The sequence below is a fragment of the Crinia signifera genome, chromosome 7 (genome assembly GCF_055691185.1).
Source record: "Crinia signifera chromosome 7, ASM5569118v1, whole genome shotgun sequence".
NCBI lineage: Eukaryota > Metazoa > Chordata > Amphibia > Anura > Myobatrachidae > Crinia > Crinia signifera.
Window position 1 is genome coordinate 194,768,463 of NC_139223.1, and position 20,628 is coordinate 194,789,090.

The following is a 20,628-nucleotide window of genomic DNA, read 5'->3' on the forward strand; positions in this document are numbered from 1 at the left end:
ATTGCTATGTCCATTACATATTCTGTGGTAATGACAATTACAAATTATGGCACACACTGTAGTGCCTGTTACACATTGTGCCACATACATTAATGCCCATTACACATGATGGCATACACTGTAATAGCCATGACACATGATGGGACACACTGAATGTTGTCAATGGCATGTCAGCACGGTGGGGGGGCATCGTAACGGCACAATTGTCACACAAAAAGGGAAGGGTGGTGCATTTTGAGGTTTTAAAAATGGTCAGGGCGCGGCACCCTGCAAAAGAAGCTTAGAGGGAACACTAACTAGACATATGTGGCATTGTACTTGTGCGTGTGTTTTGCATGACCACTGCGTGCCGTGTTCCCAGCTCGGACACGGTGTATATAGACGTGCATAAGACATCTGGGCTATTTATTTATTTATTTTGCAATTAGGTCTCGTTGCTATGCTTGCGAAGGCATGCTGGCTGAACGAGAGCATATCATTTGGGATTTGCTTGGCTTCCCTCTACTAAGAGGCTTTTGGTGAAGAATGAGGCATTGTGTGCCATAGCTGAGGTATTCCATAGCAACCGCTGGCATTCTTTCTGTAAGACACAAGCTGCAGTTTATGTTTCCGTGGCATAGTTCTGGGAGTAGAGCAAACCACAGTGTCCTGATTAGCAGAAGGATGCAGGGATCCTAAATAAATCTGTGTATTTATTTCTAGTAACTTTTCTTACGAACGCAAACACGTGGCTTTTTGTTCTATTTATATATTTGTGATACGGGAACATTTTGACCTTCTACAGGCAGGATGCAATCCACATAAAGAGCTCTCTGAGCTAGGGAATTCATTGTTTTGAGGTGTGTCCGTTCCTGGCATGCAGAATCCCATAAGGCAAACGATAGGTATGTCTCGCGCTCCCAACTGTCATGATTTGTATCCTGTCCGATGTGGGACCCCTGCTTGATGCCAGAGCTTTTGAAAAGGATCATAGTGGGGTTGTATCTTCTATGGGAACAGATGGAATATCTCTTTTTAAGGCAGCGGTTCTCAAAGCCAGTCCTCAGGACCCCACACCGTGCACATTTTCCTGGTCACCCGACAGGTGCATTCATTACTCACTGACACATTTTAAAAGATCCACAGGTGGAGTTAAATATTTCGCTTGATTCTGCGAAGAGACCTGCAAAACATGCACTGTGTGGGGTGCTGAGGACTGATTTTGAGAACCTTTGTCAATTTGTAGAACTGTGTGTTTTATTCATTGGGATTTATGCAGTTGTTCAGAACACCTGCTATTAATCCCGGCTGCAGGACATTATTGATGTGATCAGCCGTGCTTCACCTGGGTGTATTACTGTACTAGGGGCCTGATTCAAGTATGTAAGTAAAGCAAATCCATGATGCACTGCAGGTGGGGTAGATGTAACATGTGCAGGGAGTTTTAGATTTAAGTGGGCTGTGTTCAAACTGAAATTGCAGTCTATAAATAAAGCTGTCTAGCATATATATGCTACAAACAAAAGCATGCAGTATTTATCCTGCACAGAAATCAGGCACTTGGACCAGACATTTTTAAACTATAGTCACACTGGTTAAATGCGGCATTGTCGCCTATGCAGATTTGACTGCCGCTAAATTGTCGAATCTGTAGCTGTTTTCCACCATCTACTGTGTTTTTACCAATACACGGCTTTCTGACCATCAGAAAATATCTGACCTTTTTGGATAGATTTAAATAGGTTGAATGTAAAGTGCAATTGAGAAGTGCCGATTGTGATGTGTTAGGGGCCCACTGCATACTAGTGTAAGGAATTGTAGTTTTGCGATTGCCTGCAAAACTGGAACTCCTACTGATTTAGGGTTGAATAAACTTTTGAGTTTGGTTGTAAACGAAACTAGAATATCAACTAATTTGGCGATTTTTTTTTTTTTTTTTTTTTATTATTATTTTTTTTTTTATTTTAAATCGCGTTTCCTCCCAAGCACTGGCTTGGTACCGATAAGTGTCCTTAAAATGTTACATACGCTAGAACGATGTTTGCCGATCTGCACTATTTTGACGGGTCATGAAATCAATTGTGTGCACATGCGCTGCACATTGCGAGGTATATCGGTATGATCCGCAGTTCGAGAGGTCGTTCATACATGCTGCACATATGATCTGTCGGCTGCAGATCGTATGTGGTTATAAAGCCCACAATCACTTGTGCGTACGGCATATGATCATGTATACACGCAGTTGACAATTACATTTTTACTTGTTTTGCAGGTTGAATTTGGGCTTTAGTTTTCAGTCCTTCGTGAACCACGTATTACTTATTTAGGTGTTCTAGAGTTATGTCACTGTTCCAAGGGATTTTATTTATTAAAAAAAATAAAATAAAAAAAAATAATGACATGGTGCATAGTGAGTGGGTCCTACAGCGCTGGTTGTAAATCTGGGGATCTAACTGCTTAGGCAACGGGACATACAATAGGGAGACTGTATAACCCGGAGCCTGACGTGTCACACCTGTGGAATGTGCTCTTCCTCTATCTACAGTACATTCTTGTTTTCTAGCTTCTGAGGCTGTACACACCCATAAACCTTTTGTGGAACAGGTGAGAGCTTCCCATGGTATAATGGTTCCGGCATTATCCCGGCCTGTATGCCTCACTACATGAAGTGCTAAGTAATCTACACGGTAGTATGATTTTTCGATTGAACCGACAAACTGCATGACTTTTTTCTGCCAGTAATACTGATTGTATACCAAATAGCCGGGTTGCACCCGGGACTTTGTATCCAGCTCCAACTTAGGTGTGACCCTTTTCTATTGATTTCCCCTCCCGGCATAATGCCGAGTGGATGACGTCAGCAGCACCACTGGTAAACACCTATGGACCTTATTGGATTTAATACATCTCCCTGTTGTTCTGCTGCATTTAAAGGTGCCCATACACGGTACAATTGCTGGGTGCGATGAGATGCGCCTTCCCGTCCCACATCTCATTGCACAGCTCAAAAAAAAAATATTTTTGTACTAGATCTCATATCATCGCATTGCAAAACCTATGCAATGAGATGCGATATTGTATACAATAATTGTACCGTGTATGGGCACCTTAAGGTTTTGCACACCCCTTTTAACTTCCAACTCCGATCCGAACGGGTCTGCGCTTCTTATCCAATGTCATACACATGCGATTTGAGCCAATTTCTTGGCCCAATCAGCTGGAACCTGGTGAAATCAGGCACAGATCGTATAGTGTATGGGGTCCTTTAGACGGTTTGTGAAATTTATACCTACTGCATATTCCAGAGTCAACTGTAAGTGATATTATTAGAAAGGAGAAACTTATAGAACAGCAACTCTGCAACAAAGCGGAAGAACACTAAAGATCACATGGTTAATCACTGCTAATGTATATCGTGTGCGAAAGTCACCAATCTTCAGCTGATTTCACACTTACACTGGCAGTAGTGTAAGAACAAAAACACTGTGGCAGGAGCTTAATGGAATGGGTTTCAATGGCCAAGCAGCTACAGGAAAACTTCACATCACCAAGTCCAATGCCAAGTGTCAGATGGAGTGGTCTATAGCGCACGGACACTGGACTGTGGATCAGTCAATCGATGAATCACATTTTTCTGTTTGGCAGTGAGATGGGCGAGTGTGGGTTTGGTAGATGGCAGGAAAACTGGGGTACAAAGACCTGGTTTGAATAGTTCGGTGTGTAAGAACTTGACTGGCCCGTGCAGAGCTCTGGCCTCAATCCCATAGAGCACCTTTGAGATGAACTGGAACGGGGATTGTGAGCCTGACCTCATAAATGTTCTATAGCAGGGGTGGCCAAACCTGTCCTCAAGATCTACCAACGGTGCATGTTTTCCAGGCAACCTGTGGATCTATAGAAGGAATGAATGCAGCATGTTTTAAAATGTGACCGTTGGAAATGACCACAGCTGTGCACCAGCTAGGTAACCTGGAAAACGTGGACCATTGGTTGATCTCGAGGACCGTTTTGGCTACACCTGTTCTATAGAATGAATAGGCACAGATTCCTAAAGAAACCATCAAATCTTGTGGAAAGCTTTACAAGAAGAGTGGAAGCTGTTATAGCTGCAGAGGGGGGACCAAGTCCATATTAAAATATATGTATTTGAATTCTGGACCTCATTCCATATGCGTTGCAGCTTTGCTAAAATGGCTGAGTCCCCTAGCATGCAATGTGATTGCAGTTCAATTGCAATCGCATCACAGACCCAGGAAATAAGGGTAGACCCCCTGCATACGCATTCGGTCTCCCCGAATATGCTCTGGACAATGCCTGCTTTGGCCGGACCACTCCCGCAGAATAGTTTGTTGCTGTTAATCACTGTGACCGCATCCTTCCGGATGCAAACGCACTGTGAATGTTTGTGCATGTGGGCTGCGTCAGCTGTGCATGCCTAGAAGTAGGAAAATCGACTGTTTCTGAATCCTAAGGGTGCCATACATCTACAGATTGATTGTCAGATTGGGCTGGTTGGAACAAAAACCTGGTAATATCTGAATGACAGTTTTTGGCAGTTTTCCAGCAATTCAAAGCAAATGGTCAACTGTCATTTGCTCTCATCCATTACCAGGATTTTGTTCCAACCAGCCAGATCTGACAATCGATCTGTAGATGTATGGCTGGCTTTAGACTATTGTGTCTGAATAAGCCTCACAATGCCATTACAGTCCCTGTTGGTGAATTATCATTCGTCCAAATACTTGTGTCCATATTACATACATACATACATGCATACAATGTATATATAGAGGTTTCTAGTTGTCCCACATATTTTACATTTGGTTCCTCCGTCCTCATTCTATGGGTTTTCCTGAGCATTTAGTGTAAGCTATAGTTTGACTATATGATTTTGCGTTGTTCTGAAGTCCCTTCACTTGGGGAGAACTGCCCTGGATGGTTCCTGCTAGGGCAGGCCATGTTCACACTTTGCCTCCAGAACAGTCTTTCACCTGTACAGGTGTGTACATGTTATTGGAAGCTATGACAAATGCATGCAATGATAACATGTGGGATGTACTCTCAGACCTGCATTTTTTGTAAAATACTAGACGCCATTCCCCTGACAGGTAGCTTTTATTTAACCCTTTGTGTGCCAACATGTGTGTTGATGTTGGCATGTGCTATATTTCCGCTAAATTTGCCAGCATCACTCACGTGTTATATCAATTCAAATAAATGTGTTAAAAAAAAAATATATATATATATATATATCAATATTTATTTTCTATATAAGGTCTTTATGATGAAGAAAATGGGTACTTATGTTGTTGGGCACCCACTATAGTTAGTATGCTCATACCCCCACTATCCATGTCGGCATGGAGTTGATTTTATTTAGTGTGGCGAGCGGACGCAGAAAACTAAGCAAATAGCTTAGCGGGAGCCCAACTAATATATAAGTACCGAAAAATGTTTGCTTGGCAATTTTCACACCTATTTTGACAAATTCACTTGGAAGTCAAAGGGTTAATCAGTATTCTACTTAATAAATACTATGGGCCAGATTCTCTAAGCTTCAAAAGTGATAAAATGGAGAGTGATAAACAACCAGCCAATCAGCTCCTGTCTGACATTTTTTAAACACAGCCTGTGACATGGCAAGTAGGAGCTGATTGGCTGGCTGTTTATCACTCTATTTTATCACTTTTGAAGCTTAGAGAATCTGGCCCTGTGTAATGGTACACAATGCTATTTGCATAGTTGTGTCTCGCACAGTATAGAGCATGTACTGGGATATGTAGTCAGATATCTCCGTGTGAATCCTCCTCTTCAGATTTACCTTTGCCTTGGGAATGACCTTTCTATTCCCCAGTGATGTCTGACATCCCTTTTGTCCAAACCATAACACTAAGCTCTTGTATTGCTGGAGGATTATTACACCAATTAAAGGGACTGTGACGAAGAGAATGCAAATAATGGAACAACTTGAAATGCTTTTTTTTTTTTTTTTAATCTTTATAAAAAGGATTTTTAAAAATCAAAATGTATTAACAGTATATACTGGGGGGGGGGGGCGTGGCCTGGGCGCTGATGGAGTAGGCAGCAGATCCTTTGTGCTCCCTCAAAAAATCCTGCAAAATATCCTGTATTGCCTGCCATCAAGAATCCTGACGCCTGCTATCTGTGTGTGATACCCCGCTCACCGTTCTGCACCAACGCTGCTCTTTCTCCGGGGCTGTGTGTCTGCGGGATTGAAGTTTGGAGAGACCACGGCCTACATCCACGCCGAGCTCCGGGCACTGCTGCTGATCCCCTGCGCCCCTGAGGTATTGCTGCGACGCTGCCGCTGCCCCTCTGGAGTCGGGGCGGGGGGAGAGACGGGTGCCGGACGCTCTCTATTCACTGTGCGGAGAGAGTGGGAAGCGCTCCCGTTAGGGAAGCGCTGCTGCGGGCCGCGCAGGGAGTGCCGGCGCCATCTTGCCCGCGTGACTCCAGGGCTGTGGCACTTGCGGCACAGTTCTCCTGCACCCAGCTGAAGCTGCCTCTCCGGGCCTAACCCCGAGCACTCTGTGACCTCTTGGCGGGTGAGTGCTGCGGAAACCTGATGACCACAGCTAAATACGATCTCCCATATCTAAGTGGAGGACAGACCTGGGCAGTAACTCCCTACTGATACACTGGCCACTTATCAGCGCTCTCCAGACCTATATCCAGAAAGTGCTCTCCGATCAAGCCCTGCTGTTGAAGGTGGGAGTGTGAGACATCTTGCTACTGCTTTTCTGGTTGCAACATTGAGGCGTGCTGGCCGTCTCTATATACACCTGCAGTTACCCAGCAGCTTAAGATGGAAGCTTCCCTGCATTATATCTTGCAGGCTATTACATCCTCGGCCAATAGGCTTGTGGTCAGGCTGTCTGAGATACTCTGACACCACCTCTCGCTCCTACATTGATGCTAACTTTGACGCCAGACATAAATACAATCTGTATATATGCTGCGATACTATATGCCCCATGGCTTCTGATAATATCTCTTGCACCTACACTGATGATGCATCTGTTGGCATGACTGAAGATACCCTGACTACATGCTATGACACCGTACGCCCCATGGCTTTTGATCCTCCACAGTGTGACCCCACCACTCGCTCCTGTGTTGACGATGCATTTGCTGATACCTCTGAAGACACCCTTACTGCATGCTGTGACACCGTATGCCCCATGGCTTCTGATCGTCTGCTGTTTCGGGATGCAGGTCTACAGGGTCCTGCTTTAATTTTTGGAAACTCCTTTAAAGCCCTGGCCTGCTACTTCATGCTTGGCACCACTTGCTCAGGACTGCCCCACTTTTATATGTTATACTCTGCATTGGGCTGGATATGGTCATACTACCATTGTGGGGTTTATCCTAATACCCCGTTCGAAGATGGAGTGAATCCTGTTCCCATGATCGCTTCTCCTCCTGCTTTCGATGCCTAGCTAGCTACGACGCCTAGATTACTAAACTGGAACTTGTGCCCTTCTATCCGGGACAGTATATGGATATGCTTCTTTAATTTCCACAGATATACAAATGGCAATAGTTTTATCTATATAACTCCATAACATAAGACACTAGTACCTTTACTAACATGTCCAGTACATATTATACATGTATCCTTCTCTTTTTTTTTTTTTTTTTTTGCCCCTGCCAGTTATCCGGCTAATATCCTATGACTATATATATGTGTGGGGGTGGGGGGGGGGGAAGTAGTTAAGTTACCTTAATGTAGTAGGGGTTAAGGGGCAGTATAGTTGCAGGGCTCCAGGTACACCTAAGTTGGGGGTGGGTAGTACAGGGTGGGGGGTTGGGGGGTTATCTGGTGGGTTGTTTTGGGTCATTTGGGAGGTTTTTTTTTTTTACTGGGGTTCATTTCCTATCAATAATGTTAGTCTATTTTAGTTAGACGATGATATTATTGTTAGCTGTTTACTATATGAGCTAGATCATTGGTGCTTAGAGAACTGCTTTAAAACATGGCCATGCACTTCTACTATCCGTATATCTCTACAATCCTGGGAGCTCGGATGGCGCCTCCGAGTGCTTGATTTAATACATGCCCAGCTACACTTTGTGCAGTTGATTTCCTGTCTGTGCACATTATGTATGTTGTGAGTGTAAATGGCTATGGGCCGCATTTGTATGCATATCAATGTACGACATTCTACCTATTGTATAATTTATGCGTACACCATTGGATCTAGCACTAACCTGATGTTTGCAGGGTTAAATGTCTTTTACTGCTAATGTAAAACCAATAAAAAATACGTAATTTAAAAAAAAAAAACAGTATATACTGGATACAAGAGGCTTTAAATGTATGTCTAGAGTACCATAATCCCCCCCCCCCCCCCCCCCCCCCCGACCAACAAAACAAACACCTTGCTGTATGATACGGTGGGGATCAGGAGGGTGGATAATATGGATATGAGTGGACTGTTCAGTGGGGATGTGATTAGATAGGAACGGTATATGAAGGTTAAGTCGCTAGTTCTGGAATTTGATCAGCTTGCCTGAAGAGGTGAGGTTTCAGGGAACGCTTGTAGGTTTGGAGACTGGAGGAGAGTCTTATTGTGCGTGGGAGAGCATTCCACAGAGCAATCGCCACAAAATTTACCACCAGTTCCGGGTATGCTGCAGGTGAAGCTGCCCACTGTGACCATTTTCAGTGTTATGGAGTTAAACTGTGATCCATATTCTTGCTTTTGAAATACTCCATCAATATACAGCTACAATATTAGATGGTAATAATTGCATCTAGAATGCAGAATTCAATACTGATGAGTAAGGAGACGTCCACTGTGGGCTTGTGAGAACCTGAGCTGTAATAGTAATCAAGGAGCGATGACCACCATGATCTTATAGTTCTGCAACTTTAATGCGTATTATTGTGTAGCCTGCAAACCAAGCACATCATTTCCTTCGTCCGCTATTTATCGCTGTCTTGTTATACTATATTTCTTCATTTGTATTTTATTTTCCAGTTCCTCATACAGTCATAGGAAGCACATCGCCTTTGTTGTTCTAACATAGATTCCTGAACATTATTAATGCAGTCTACACATCTTCCCTCCTGAAACATTAATGACTCACTGTTCTAGGCCAGATCTTGGTGTCGCGTCCATTCCTTACATGCCAGTGGGGAAGATGCTCGGATAATCCTCCTTCCCACTATTTAGCGTAACCAGATTCCACAAGCAGCTGCTCTTTATATAATGGGGAGTATTCAATGCTCTGGCGAGCACACAGCAGCGAATCCTGTTTTGGATTCGCTGTGCGCTCGCCGTGATTCACTGCCACCCAGCTATTCGCCGTCAGCTCCCAGCCCACACTATTCAATGCGTCAGGGGCTCGCTGCCCCTGACGGCGAAAATAACCCCATACGGCGAATTACAGTCAGCGCTCTACTGCCGGGAGCCGAGGATGGGGACGGGACAGCACTCTGGGGATGGAGCTGGAGAAACGGCGGGGGTGCACGGGGACGGGTCAGCAGCAGTACCAGACCTCCGGCTCCAGCAGCCCTGGCACCGACATCTGCAATCACCTCGCAGGGTCTGCCGAAGCCGGAGGTCTGCTGCTGCTGCTGCTGGAGCCTTCTCCCTACTCACACGGCAACTTGCTGAGAGGGAGGGGAGCTACTAGCGGCACTGTTACAGCAGACACCCGAGAGCACGCAGTGGTGGGACAGCCAGCAGATCATCGGGTGTTGGAGGGTGGCTGTGTCGCAGACGGAGATGACGATGCTGTAGCCGCTGCAGCGAGAGTCCGTCCAGATGGGGGGGTCTGGTCTGGCTTAGAGGCTGCGGCGGGTGACAGGCGCGATGCTGCGTGTTTTAGCCACTCCAGAGGGGTAGGAGGGCTACTGCTGGAGGCGGAGCGCATCATGGCTAAATCCCTGCTGATCAAGATGGGGCAGCTAATTATCATGAATGAATCATTCAGGTGAGCGGCAGGGTTGGGGTGGTTGTGTAAACTGCTGCTTTCCCAACACCTCTATATTAGAGGGTCAAGCCTGTTCATCCGTCTATGCCACCTTCTGGCTGTTCCTTTCTTTTTGCCCCCTTCCATCTGTGCCCCTTCCCATCCATCAATGTTCCTCCTCACGCACAGCAGTAGCAGACCTCCGGCTGCAGCAGTCCTAGCGCTGACATCTACTATCTGGGGCTGGGGCTGCTGTACTACTGCTGGACCCATCTCCTTTACTTATCAGTGGCATTGTTTTGTCCCGGCTGTCCCTTCCAATAGCAGCTCACATCCCCCGCATCCCCGTCCCCCTGCTCAGCTGGCTATCAGTTCGCTGAGGGAAAAAAAAAAAGAGGTGCTTGTAAAGGCGTAAAAAAAGCATGACCCTTCAAATAAAATTAAAACTGATTTTTTTTTTGGTCATAAAAAAATAAAAGAAAACATTTGATTTACAAGTACACATCAGTTCACCAAAAAAAGATGACGAATGTAAAATGGAGAATCCAGGGGAAAATCAATGGAGAAAGCAGTTCTCCATTTGAGCATTGAATACACTGTTGGCGAATTCCACTAAAAACCCCATTGAAAATCACAGGCGAATTGTGGAGAATCATTTACGGCGAATCGGCAGACATTCGCTGTTCATTTGTGGCGAATTGCCTCCATTGAATATGGCGAATTGTTTTTTCTAACAGAAAATTCGCCTTTAACCCAGCGAATTGCCAGATTCACTGAAAAAAACGGCGAATCTGAGGCAATGAATACTGGCCAATGTATTAATAACGTTTTAAGTGGAATTTAAAAACTGGCAATGTGCTGCTAGATGGCATACAGACGCGTGTTTGAGATTGTGTGGTCTGTGCTGGCATGATCCAGTTGTGTACTGTAGTATGCGTTCACATTTCAGGGAAAGCCACAGCAAGTATGATGCAGTACAAGTTCAATCCATGGCACTTTATTTGATATAAATGAGGACTTCATGCTGATTCGCCCCTCCCGTCTTCATTCAACTTCCATACTGTGATGTGTCTGACTCTACATTTGATTTAATTGATCCCCTCTTTATCCATTTACTTTAGACCCATATGTGCCTACTTTTATATTATGCTCACTCTGTTATCCTAGAGAAGGGATTCTGATGTGTGTGTGTGTGTGTGTGTGTGTGTGTGTGTGTGTGTGTGTGTGGGGGGGGGGCCTCTGCAGTTTGCGTTATCACTGTTGTCATTTATACTGCATTTATAGTGTTGTGTCATTAGTATGCAGTTCACTACAAATTGGGTCATCACACCACAGAATTACCCAACTAATTGAAATTCTGGAGCCTCCTGGACAATCCAGAAGAGTAGTCAGCCATTCATAGAACTCCATGGCCATTAGATTCCTAAACATAATAATCTATTATTAATCCATACAAGTAAGTACGGTAACCATGCCCGTTTCCAAAACCAAGACATATTTGCTGCCTCTTGGCAAATGATATAATTACAGACATGGTCGGCGAGTTGGCTTCTCAAAAGATCATTCAGTGGTGGTGGCAGTGTGGGAGATACGATAGGGTTAATTTATTTTTCGCAAAATACTAATGCTTGTGGGATTATTTTTTTTTATACATTTTTTTTATTTTATTTTTTTGACTGCTTTCCATTCTCTCCTGAATCACGACACCCTAGAGCCTCAACATATTTTATTTTTTTGGAATATGTCTGGTCTGCATATCCGTGCTGAAATACAGACCACACTGCTAGAAGCAGCGCAGCAGAGAGCGACACCCCAGGCAGGGAAGAGGAACTGCATGGGTTTTGGAAGATGCAGGGTGCTAAAATGAATACTATTTTCCGTCTGAGTCAGGTTTCTGTAATTTACTATTCGTTCCCTAGTTTATAATTTTCGGATTGGTGGAAATGTGAACTCCAAAGTGATGCAGCAATTTAGCCATTTACAGCATCAATAGTGTATTTATGATTTGTGCTTCACATCGTTTGACATATGTATTGAGCTTTCTGTTTTACAATTTTTTTTGTTACTTTTTTATATTTTGAGCAATGTGGTACTTTTGAAGAAGATACTTACTGATGTACATTGTTTCCATATTTCACATGCAGGTGTACTGTACATGGTCATAAGGTCCACATTGTATAGATCTGCAGTCAAAAATTGACATACATCCAAAACAAATTAAAAATTTGTCAACCTTTTAAATGTTGACTTATTGCTCGTGTCAACCTACAGATGGAGCCGCTGACAGACAGCCTGCCCGGGGCAGATGGGGACGCAGAGGGCTGCAAGGCTTCCGGGAGAATGGGGCATGCGAGCCCTATTCTGACGGACTCCGGTGGGGGACGGCGAATGGCGATAGAATCGCCAGGAGCCGCTATGGGACTCGCTCCATCTGTATTTGGTGTTCACACTAGGATTTTAGTAGGTTGTTTCCACCGAGTAGCGCCCCCCCCCCCCCCCCCACTTCCTCCAACAGAGGGGGCAAACCCCCACCCCCCAGGATTAGATTGCATCGTTCTCAGCAGAGGACTTGAGCCGCGTGCCAATGTGGCGGGGGATGGGGTGAAGCTGGAAAAGCTGGCCACCCGCGTTCAGCAACAAGTCAGCGCAAAGGGGGGCAGCAGCAGCAGGAAGGCCTGACACTGACAGCAGCGGATAGAAAAGTCCTCCGCAACATGTCGGCGTGGCGGGGGCGCACACAAAAGGGGAAGGTCGCATTTTAAAAGCTTTAACGGGCATGGCGTGGCACCTTGCATAAGAAATACAGGGGTGGGGTCCTGGGGTGCACACCAATTGAGAGGTGCGACCCTGCGGAGACCTTTCAGTAGAACTGCATACAAAGTCAAAGGTGCAGGTGCACAAATTAAACTCCCAATTTCAAAATTTTTGCAATAAAATTTTGCATTTTTAGCGAGGTTCTTCGCTTAGTTATGGCCATAAGTAACGGCTTGCCCACCGCGACCAGGTGACCTCATTAGTCGGGCAAGTCCCTAACATTTTGCGGGGTACAAATCTAGGGCACAGGGCACCCCAAAAATGGTGCAGCTGAGTGACCCCAGGGCAACACAAGACTGAAAGAAATATATAGTGAAACAAAGTGAGGATAGGTTAGTGAGAGAGGCTGCTAAAAGATAGCAGGGATAAGTAAGTGAGAGGTAAAAAAATGAGAGGTGAAGTAGTGAGAGCTAAAGGTTAGAAATGAATTACATTGAAATAAAACACACAATAGGGATGAAAGTGAAAATGAAAATAAGTGTTAATTTGTGTTGCTCCTGAGGCCAAACAGCCACACCAGTCCAGGGGGGCCCACAACCCAGAAATGCACCCCCCCATCTGATAATCCATTAAACATTTGTGCAGGTCTCACCTTGCTCTGCATGCAGTCTAAGAAATGTCAGGAACCTAATTAAAACCAATATATAGGACAGGTGGGCGTGGGTGCTACCACCAGGCGCAGAAGGGGTCTCTGGCCTTCTAATGTGTATGGAAATACACGGCATTAGATATACAGGGGTGGGGTCCTGGGGTGCACACCAATTGAGAGGTGCGACCCTGCGGAGACCTTTCAGTAGAACTGCATACAAAGTCAAAGGTGCAGGTGCACAAATTAAACTCCCAATTTCAAAATTTTTGCAATAAAATTTAAAAATTTTGAAATTGGGAGTTTAATTTGTGCACCTGCACCTTTGACTTTGTATGCAGTTCTACCTTGCATAAGAAGCCTAGAGCAGGCATGTCCAAACTATGGCCCTCCCAGCTGTTGTGAAACTATACATCCCAGCATCCCTTGCCATAGTTTTAGAATTCCCTAATAGCAAAACTGTGGCAAGGCATAATGGGACTTGTAGTTTCACAACAGCTGGAGGGCCACAGTTTGGACATGCCTGGTCTAGAAGAAACCCTTCTATTGACTGTCATCCAATAGTGGTCGATTTTATCGATCTACTGATTAACACGCGCGCATGCATCCTGCACTATTTCTTCCTCTGGTGTAATTGTCCACATTATACATCGAGGAAGGCTGATTTTGAAGAGGTTTCAGGAGGTGCTGGAAGTGCCTGGTATGTTTCACCTCTTTATAATACAGCTGAATAGATGATCTCCTGTCTGGTGTTCTAACCATGCACCATTGTGTGATGAAAGCCTCTATCATTGCCATGCATCTCTGGCAGGTAATTGCAAAACCCAAAGGATTTCCGCATTCCTCATTATTACATTGTACAAACAGACATTCGTATAAAAGGTATGCTGTGTTTGCCCAGGGTATCTCTGTGTGTGCTTTTGTGGTGTCTTGGCATGCTTACGCCCTGACACGTCTGATACTGTAGATATGGCATTGTAACATATTAAACTTCTCTGTACAGAGTTTAAGTTGAAAATTGACAGACTTTGTCCTGCATCTTGAAAACCTCAGCTGATTCTGGGAAGGGCAAAAACATTAATGTATGGGAATATAAATGTGGTTAGATTGCCTTGGTCTTCCAACCACCCTGGGAAAATGCAGCCTGTGTGTAAATTCTCTAGTTTGTTAACTCCTATATATAAAAAAACAATACATTTTGTCGGTTTCTTTTATTCTGGACAATGACCGTGTCCTCTGTGTCTTGTCTTATTTCTCGGTCTTGTCTTACTTCTTGGTCTTGTAGTACTGTATGCACATCTGAAATTGGGGCAGAGGCATCGTTATAACAAGGAAAAAATCAGGACTGCTTAGGAATTAGTTTGTGGAGCTTTCTCTGTTCCTATTAAGTAGTCCATTGTCTGAAGGGGAGTTGAATGGGTTGCAGTAATAAAGTTTAGATAAGGACTTTACACTTACCATGTGCTAGTTGCTTCATGGAACCTGTAATTGAACAGTCAGGTGTTATATACTTTGGAAGCGATAAACTTGATATAAACCACTGTCGTCTTGGTAACTTGCTGTCCTATCCTGGCCATACATTAGACCGACTTTCATCCAACCATCCAACTAGATGGTTGGAATAAAAAAATCTGGTACTGAATAGTTTGCATCCAAAATCTGGATTAAACTGTCGCTCACACAAGGTGCTGTAGTTCAGTCTGGTTAATTTAAACCATTTGACTGTTTTTGTCCATTTTCCTGGGGTTGTGAGCAAATTGATGATTGTCATTTACTCTCATACAGTACCAGATTTTCCGTCCGACCAACCAACTTGTTGGATGGTTGGGTGAACGTCCGTCTAGTTGAAGGCATTCCCAACTATGGTCCTCAAGGCACACCAACAGTGCAGGTTTAAGTAATCTCCAAGCTTCAGCACAGGTTGTTAAATCAGATTAACTCAGGCACTAAATAAGTCACCTGTGCTCAAGCCTGGATATCACGAAAACCTGCACTGTTTGTGTGCCTTGAGGACCGAGGTTGTGAAGGCCTGGTCATGAGATTAGCTAATAATCTTGATGGATTTATTTAATAAAGTGATTACAGGTTCATATGAAATAACACTATCCGTGATTAATTTTCCTAAGGTCAAGTAATTTATATTGAGAGATCATTTTCTGGGTATGTCCAGAAATTTTCTAATTGTGCCCTCGAGACCTCCTATCCTTTACTAACTATCTGAGGTTTCTGGATACATGTAATGTGGACAAGCTGGAATACAATGCTGTATACTGTACATTTTGTGCGATCTCTTATTGCTACGTTCTGGGAGCTCTCATCTTTCCTGTGCAAATTCGTGAGTAAAGGGGCATACACATAGGGCGATTTTTTCACCCCATATCTGTCTAGATCGCTGAAATGGAGATTCCTAAACGCCCATTTGGCAGGGTCCTGTATATTGGATGGAATGTTGGCTTTGGTGAAATTGATAAAGACCGTGGTAAAATATTTTATTTTCTTGCGGTTCAGTGAATGAATTAACCAGTCCTCTAGTGAATTCTATTCGTTCCAGCTGCCACCCAGCATGTCATTGTTGTTTAATGACTGTATATATGCGAGTCCTGACTGCTGTGTGTTCACCGCAAGCAATTGAAGTTAATTTATATGGAACTGCCTTTTGTTTACATAAACTGACAAATCCTGTTGGTCGAGCATTATGTCATTTACATGCAATGCCATGAAACCGATCTTCTATGCTCGCCATTAGCTGTGTGTGTGTATATATAGGAGTGTCAGAACATTTTACATAGATGCTATATTAAAACAAATAATTGCATTACATTTTATGGAACAAAGCTATGGCTTGGATCTAATTAGCCCAACATTGAAAGCATTATCTACACTGTACGCCTTTCCTATTGGTTATGTTGTTCCCGCCTGGCCAATGGAGTTTGAGTTTTTTTTCTTCTTCTAGTGACCCGAAGCAAAAGACCTAGAAGTCCTTAACATGTATTGCCTTTACAGGAGTACGTTTGTATCAGTGTGGATCCGTTGACTTTGTTTAGGACTCCCTTGGCCTAGACCTACATTGAGTTTATTAGGATGACCATTTTGTATTGTTTGGGATAGAATGTCTTGTCCTGTTGTAGGTCTTTCCCTTATTCCCCATGACTCTTCTTTCTTCACTCTAGAACAGGGCTGGCCAAACCGGTCCTCGAGATCTACCAACGGTCCACGTTTCCAGATTACCTAGCTGGTGTATAGGTGCAGTCATTACTAACTGTCACATTTTCAAACCAGCTGCATTCATTCCTACTATAGAGTCACAGGTTGACTGAAAAACATGAACTGTTGGTAGATCTTGACAGATTTGGCCACCCCTGCTCTAGAGTAAAGCAAATTAGTAATTCTAGTATGAGTAACTGATGGATTTGCTGCAGGCACATGGGAATGGTCCCTTTTGGATTAGATTGCAGTGAATTTGACCTGTCATTGGAAGGCCGTAGTGCTATCTGAACACAGATATAAATGTTCTTTCTCATTGTAGCATGTTTATGTAGGCCTATAGTTTGTCAGACACTAAGATGCAAAACAAGTGATAAAAACATTGTTTTTAGTAAAACCAAAGATATTACTCCTCTTTTACACCTTACATCTATAGCTATTTTTTTTTTTTATTAATTTTTGTCTAGGTGTTCTCCACGTTCTCCAATGAAGACTATGACCGACGCAATGAGGAGGTGGACCCGGTTGCAGCCTCTGCTGAGTATGAGTTGGAGAAAAGAGTGGAAAAAATGGATGTTTTTCCTGTAGAGATTGAAAAAGGTATATCTTGTGTTTTAAACGTATGTAAAAAAAAAGTCCAAGTGATTGTAGCAGCACAGACAATATCTGAAATAGAACTCTTCCAGGATAAACATTTTTACCTTTGCCCAAATTGCCACACTTCAAACTGCAGTCTACAGGGGCCTTAGTTGTTTACATAGATCACTTCGACCAGTCTACAGGGGGCCTTGGTAATTTACATAAAGTTGGCCAGTCAAGTGCCTGTACACACTGAGGAAAAGTATGTGTGGCATGATCACCATCCGTTTCTTAGAAGGTGTATATTGCACGGACACTTGTAGTGATCATTGGCTCCTAATTTAAGATTTTCATCAGTGTCCTATGTTCACAGCAGTGAGAATCATGTGGCCAATGAGCATCTATGTAATTGGATCATTTCCCATGTATCTAGTCTTGTAAAGTGTAACTATGGAGTTGTTTCACTTGTCCATTGTGCGCGTCAGCTGTTCTACTCTATTTTATTTTTTTATAATTCTGAAACGAAATGAACAAAGCAAGCATTATCAGTAAGCAGTGACGCAATACAATAGCGTAATATCCCTAAATATAGAACTATCAAATAACACCTAAACTATCACTATGTTGAAGAGAACATAAGTAATCATTAGCTGTGAGGAGCAATTAACTATGACTACAACAGTAAAAGGGGGATTGTCTACCATTCTTAATTCTTACCATGATATGGAAGAAAAGGACTGATGAAGTAGATGCTGTGTATGTAATATAATAGCTATATAGCTTAACCAACCTCCATCTGTGGAAAAGGAACCTTCCAACCAGCCCATTCAATAGAAATAAAAAAAATAATAATTATTGAATAAGGACTATGGAGGCGTTCTTGGTTGAATCCAAACTTTTTATTTTATAATAAGCAGCATCATTCTGGGTAAGTAGGCATTTCCGGTATACACTATAAATCATATGCCTTATGTAGGCAATGCTGGGCTAAAGGTTAACTAACTAGGGGGCGGATTTATTAAGCCTGGAGAAATGATAGAGTGGACGTACTGTATGAACCAACGTTAAGTGCATATGCTATTTATTTGTGTATAAAAAAAATTAAATGTATTGTGTACTAGGGTCAGGCCGCCGCATAACACTCAGCGTAGCTGTCCCCTTCAAGCCTCCCTAGTGTTTGCAGCGCAGGCGGTGTATGGCTGTCAGGTATACATCGCCCGTTAAAGCGGCAGTGTCCACTTCGCCAGCCCCATGCTTGCGTTGTCCTATCCTTATATCAGGGACAAAACTAACCCTGCTGCTGGCTCCGTGCTGTGCTTGAGATCTCACTTGAGTACCCAGATCTCGCGTATGCCCAGAAAGGCCGGGCCGGGAAGAAGAGACAGTGCGTCCCCTTCGCTCCCAAGTTTTGGTGGATAAGATGTTAATACATCTTGTCGATGTCCCTTCCTGCTTCGCCTCATTAATGAGGCGAAGCAGGAATTATTATAGCGGTGCGATGAGCGCAGCTATAATACATCTGCCCTAGTGGCTGCTGTGTTATCACCGGCCAATAAGCTCCCAACGGACATTTTTTTTAAACCCATCCTATAACTTGACAGATAGGAGGTGATTGGTGCATTATCACCTTCCAAATTATCGCTCCACCAAGCTTAATACATCTGCCCCTAGGTAATCTGTACTATTGTTTATACAGTTGTTGTCTCTGTGTCCAGGTGACAGTGGCCTTGGGATCAGCATCATCGGAATGGGAGTTGGTGCAGACCAGGGACTGGAGAAGTTGGGAATATTTGTTAAAACGATAACAGAGGGAGGAGCGGCCCAAAGGGATGGACGGTAAGTAACCCCTCGCTGGAAAACACACTTTGGTCATTAAAAATACATAAGTACGGTAGCGCTATTATAGTCACTGACTTTACTGAGTGTGGGGTAGGGTTGTAAAGAAATAAGGAAGGTCTTTTATTTCACCTGTACCCAGCAAGGGATATATGCAAATTAGTGTTCATTCTAGCACCCGCCATATTTGAAAACCCCTGAAGTTTCTCTTCCCTGCCTGGGGTGTCGCTGTCTGCTGTGGTGTTTCTAGCACAGGTCTGGTTTGCATATCAGAGCTGACATACAAACCACACTGTGCTAGAAGCACTACAGCAGGGAAGAGGAACTGCATGGGTTTTCAACTATGGTGGGTGCTAGAATGAACACTATGCAAATAACGGGAGGGATGGTTCACTGCAAGTGCATGTATAACCCTTAGGTAGCTCCACACCTGCCACTGGCACCTCCCACAGATTGCTGCAGAATGATTTCAATAGAACATTGTTGGTTGTATGAAGTGGCGTCTTTTTTTAGGGGGAGGGCTGCTGCACAGTCCATAATTTTAAATAGGGGAGTCACAACTGCCAGTGAGTCTGTTTGGAATGTCAGGTAGTGGCAGTTGCTGTGCCTTCCCTGTTTGAATTTTGAACTCCGATATTGACCCTCCTCCTCTTGAGCCTCCCCGGTAATGTGCCATTGTCTACTTTTAAAAGGGGTTTCCTGTTTTAGACAACTTCACATACTTTAGGTAGTTTCTTCTTGGGATCTACTGTACCTCTGATTAGGTAGATTCTTCTTGAGATCTACTGTACCTCTGATTCTGAAGGACCATCTAGTGCGGCGCCACCTTTGGCTAAACGAGGGAACAGCAGGCCATGACTGCTCTGTGAGGCATTTAGTTTCCCACAGGGCTTTGCATTTCGTGGAATAGACTTCTATCACTGTACTGATGTAATGCTTAGTGTCATGCAGGTTACATGTTCTGTATACATAACCAGACCTGGTCTGTGATCTGCTCCCTAACATACATAGTGTAATAGTCACTGGACTGTTTTACCTTCAGGGTGTGTTTAGTATTCAATCAATGTCAGGAATTCCATATGAATGGCATGTTTTCTTACCGAGATGATTATCGCATGTCACGTGCTAGTATGTTAAACTGGATATAAAGTTGTTTCTTTATTAAAGCTGATGAATAGGAAATGCATTTGTTTGTGTAATGAGTAACCATCCTGCATGGTACGATCCTCTATAGTTACATGCTTGTCACAACCTTCTATTCCGTAATATAGCACAATGCGTTATTGTAATCCGTCTGCAGTAGGTGTTTTGTGTTCCTGTTTATTTTAAACTGAAATAGTTTTTGTTTTGTGTGTATCTGTATCTAAAGTGCTTTTTGGTATAATAAGTTCAAACTTGAGTTGTACCCATAACTGGTATGATTGCTACGGCTTATTGATGCCACATTTATTGGATGTTTTAAAACTGTACAGAAACACATGGTCTCGGACGTCTAACCCAGAGAAGTTGCAGGACAGATTTGTATTATTCTACTTTTATTGGTTTGGTCCATGTGGCTCGCAACCTTCACGTGTATGTACTGATTAAACAATGTCTGAAGGGAATTAGGGGAGGCTTTGATGTCACATCACTGCAGCACTTAGACACAGTAACCTCCCAGAATAAAAAGTAGATTGTAGGCAGAGTAA

General features: G+C 43.6%; 1 protein-coding gene across 4 annotated transcripts in view; it reads left to right on the forward strand.

The window, feature by feature from the left end:
* LOC146021018 (neurabin-1-like) overlaps positions 1-20,628 on the forward strand; it is a 92,656-nt gene that overhangs the window by 23,552 nt on the left and 48,476 nt on the right. For all 4 annotated transcript variants that reach the window (XM_083154800.1, XM_083154796.1, XM_083154798.1 and 1 more), the window contains exons 3-4: positions 16,993-17,125; positions 18,820-18,940. In XM_083154800.1, the coding sequence (XP_083010926.1) occupies positions 16,993-17,125; positions 18,820-18,940 (254 nt within the window). The remainder of the gene's footprint in view (positions 1-16,992; positions 17,126-18,819; positions 18,941-20,628) is intronic.